General features: G+C 46.4%; 1 protein-coding gene across 1 annotated transcript in view; it reads right to left on the bottom strand.

The window, feature by feature from the left end:
* The window catches only part of Adamts12 (ADAM metallopeptidase with thrombospondin type 1 motif 12), a 419,706-nt gene extending 419,103 nt beyond the window's left edge, over positions 1-603 (bottom strand). The window contains exon 1 of the mRNA XM_008835445.3: positions 240-603. Coding sequence (XP_008833667.1) covers positions 240-369 — 130 coding nt within the window. The 5' untranslated portion in view covers positions 370-603. The remainder of the gene's footprint in view (positions 1-239) is intronic.
* Between the last annotated feature and the right edge of the window lie 2,309 nt (positions 604-2,912).

Below are 2,912 nucleotides of genomic sequence, written 5' to 3'. Positions count from 1 at the left end.
AGAGAGAGAGAGAGAGAGAGAGAGAGAGAGAGAGAGAGAGTTCCCTCTATGTAAAAAAGAGGGGCAGTCACCCCTCAGTGAAAAGTTAGATACCATTTATCAGTACCTTCACCTTTGATCGAGAGGAAGGCAGGGACTGAGCTCCCACTCCGCTCAGTGGGGGAAGTGGAAAGGGACCGACTAAGTCCCACAAGTCTTGCCACCCACTGTTTGAAAGGAAATAAAGAAGAGCCACTAACCTTGTTTAGGGTCTGGGAAGCGAATTGGGCCCAGCTGAGGTTGTTTCCCGTGGCAAAGCGCCCCAAAGTTAAGAAGTTGAGCCACCACCACGGGGAGCGTTGCAAGCCAGCTCCTCTGTGCACATGGCATGATTCAGTTGTTGGGAAGAAGAAAAGTAAAAAACAAACTTTTCTCTCTCAGCTGCAGAAATCCACTCCTCGCCTGTGGCTGCGCAGGAAGATGCAGTGGGGCATGGTCCGAGCCTGGGAAGGGAGCGGCAGGCGATGCTACACAGGAGCTCTCCAGGCTTTTTCTAAGCAGAGGCCAGATACCTTTTATCCCCTCCCTTCTCCAGAAAGAAGAGTGAATGAACTGACTGCTGTTTTCTTCGGCGGTGGACTGGGTCAGAGCCTGAGGGCTCAGCCCACTCCTGGTCCCCACCCCTGATCCCCACCCCTCTGCCTTCGCCCGCCCTGCTGGGCCTCCAGCCAGCTCTGCACATCTTCCTTAGGGATGCTCTCCTACCAGCTCCTCCGTCCCTGCCCAGAGTCTGGGCCAAATAGGGGAGACCTGGGACAGCTACCCTGGAAGGCACTGGCCTGTTAGAGATCCCCAGAATGGGCCAGAAGGGCTCCAACTCCCTGCATCTTCCCCAGCTTGCACTGCCTGTTTCTCTGTGGTTCCTCTTCCCGTGCCTGAACTTATCCTAACATTGTGTTGTCAGTACTTCCCACTCACTGAGAAATGGAACTAGCTGGGATCCTCTTCCAGGTCAGGCTAAGACTTCCACTTAAAAACTGATAGACAATTTTTCTCTTTGCCAAGCCACACAAAAGGAAATGGTCCAAGCTTAACCACCACCTTAATCCTGAACAAGTTCCTTTATCTGCCGGGTGAAGTGACTGGGACACATGCTTGGGAGGCCTTCTGAAGCTGCAAGTCAGTGCCTGTCTTCCTACGTCCATAACCTATCTCTCCTAGCTTACCTCCACCAGCAGAAAACCAGCAGAGTGGAGAAGAGTCAACCAAAGCAGATCTTGGGGCATCTATACAGTTTACCAACACAGGCTGCCCCAGTGGAGGAGTGAGTGTGGGATGCGATACTCAGACTTTCTCATCAGTGAGAGAATGCCTCAAACCAGGGAGTTGCCAGGCATCCAGAGAATTTACTGGGATAATCCAGCCAAAATTTTTCACCTCTGACTTGAAACAGACCTCCTTACTCCATTCAGAAGGAATTTGGTGGCCATATGGAGGTCTCCTTGGCTGACAGCCAATCACATGCCTTCAACAAGATGTCTGGGATACCAGTTCACCCAATCTTGCCTAGGGATGGGGCAACCAAGCCAACTCGTGGTCCCAAATGTAAAGCCTGGGATGAAAGGCCCAAAGAACTTCACACTGGGGTACATAGCTACCAAGACTTTCCAAGGGACCACTAGTTTCCTATTGTTGCAAACACAAACATGTAATTTATTGTCTTTTTCTTTTACATATTTTATTTATGATTTTGTATTTTATGTGTGTGAATATATTGCCTACATGTATGTATGTGTACCTATGTCATGCAATGCCCTTAGAGGTCAGAAGAGGGCTTTGGATCCCCTGGAACTGGAGCTATACTAGGTTGTTAGCCACCATGTGGCTAACAAACCTGGGTCCTCTGCAAGAGCAGCCAGTGCAATGTCATGATGGGAAAGCCAGGGAACTATGCTGCTGAGCTTATGTTCTGTCATATAAACATGAGGTAACAGGATCACATCCCGAATCAAAATAGAGGCAGATAAAACAGACACAATGACAAGGCAAATGCACATTGACAAGATCATTAAAGAACAATTTGGGCCAAACCCTTTGAATTTATTTTCTTTTTTTCTCTTCTTTCCTTTCCTCTTTTCTTCCTCTTAACCTTCTCTCTCTCTCTCTTTCTTTTTCTTCTTGTTCTCCTCTTTATTCTCCTTTTAAGCGCTACAAGATGCCATCTTAAAGCCAAAATCACTAATTCCCACACCATGGAGAAGAGTTTGCTCTTAGCAAAGAATGTGGAACTTTTGAGTCCCTCCGGTACCAAGGATGATCCACTACACACTTTGGCTTTCAATTTAACACTATTTCCATCCCACCTTATTTTAAGACCTTGCTGAGTTTGAATATGGATAGGGACCCCCAAAGGTCCATGTGTTAAACAAGGATAGTGTTATCAGAAGGTACTGTGAACATTTATAAGATGAGGTATTGTTTACATAAGACCTTTAAGTCTTTAAGTCACTGCAGGTAATGACCCCAAAGCAAATTATGGGATGCCCCCAGCCTTTTAGTCTCCTGTTTCTTGCTTGTGGTATGATCTACTTGTTCTGGTATGTTTGCCACACTTGAAATCTGGCATCCTCACCAAAGCCCAAAGCTATGGGGCGACCCAGTCTTGTACTAGAACCTCCAATAAATCTTTCTCTTTATAAGTTAGTTGCCTCAGGTATTTCATTGCAGTAAGTCAACTAATACAGGTCATAACTAGTTCAATTTCATTAATTTCTGCCCTGATTTTTGTTATTTCTTCTTGTCTGCTGGGTTTGGGTTTCGTATGCTGTGCTTTTCAAGTGTGTTCAGTTGCAATGTCAAGCCATTTATTTGTGTTCTTTCCGATTTTTTGATGTAGGCACTTAGAGCTCTAAACTTCCCTCTAAGGATCATGT

The sequence above is a fragment of the Nannospalax galili genome, unplaced genomic scaffold (assembly GCF_000622305.1).
Source record: "Nannospalax galili isolate Female #2095 unplaced genomic scaffold, S.galili_v1.0 scaffold150, whole genome shotgun sequence".
NCBI classification, from domain to species: domain Eukaryota; kingdom Metazoa; phylum Chordata; class Mammalia; order Rodentia; family Spalacidae; genus Nannospalax; species Nannospalax galili.
The sequence above is the reverse complement of the archived record's forward strand: the minus strand, read 5'-3'. Positions and strand labels throughout refer to the sequence as shown.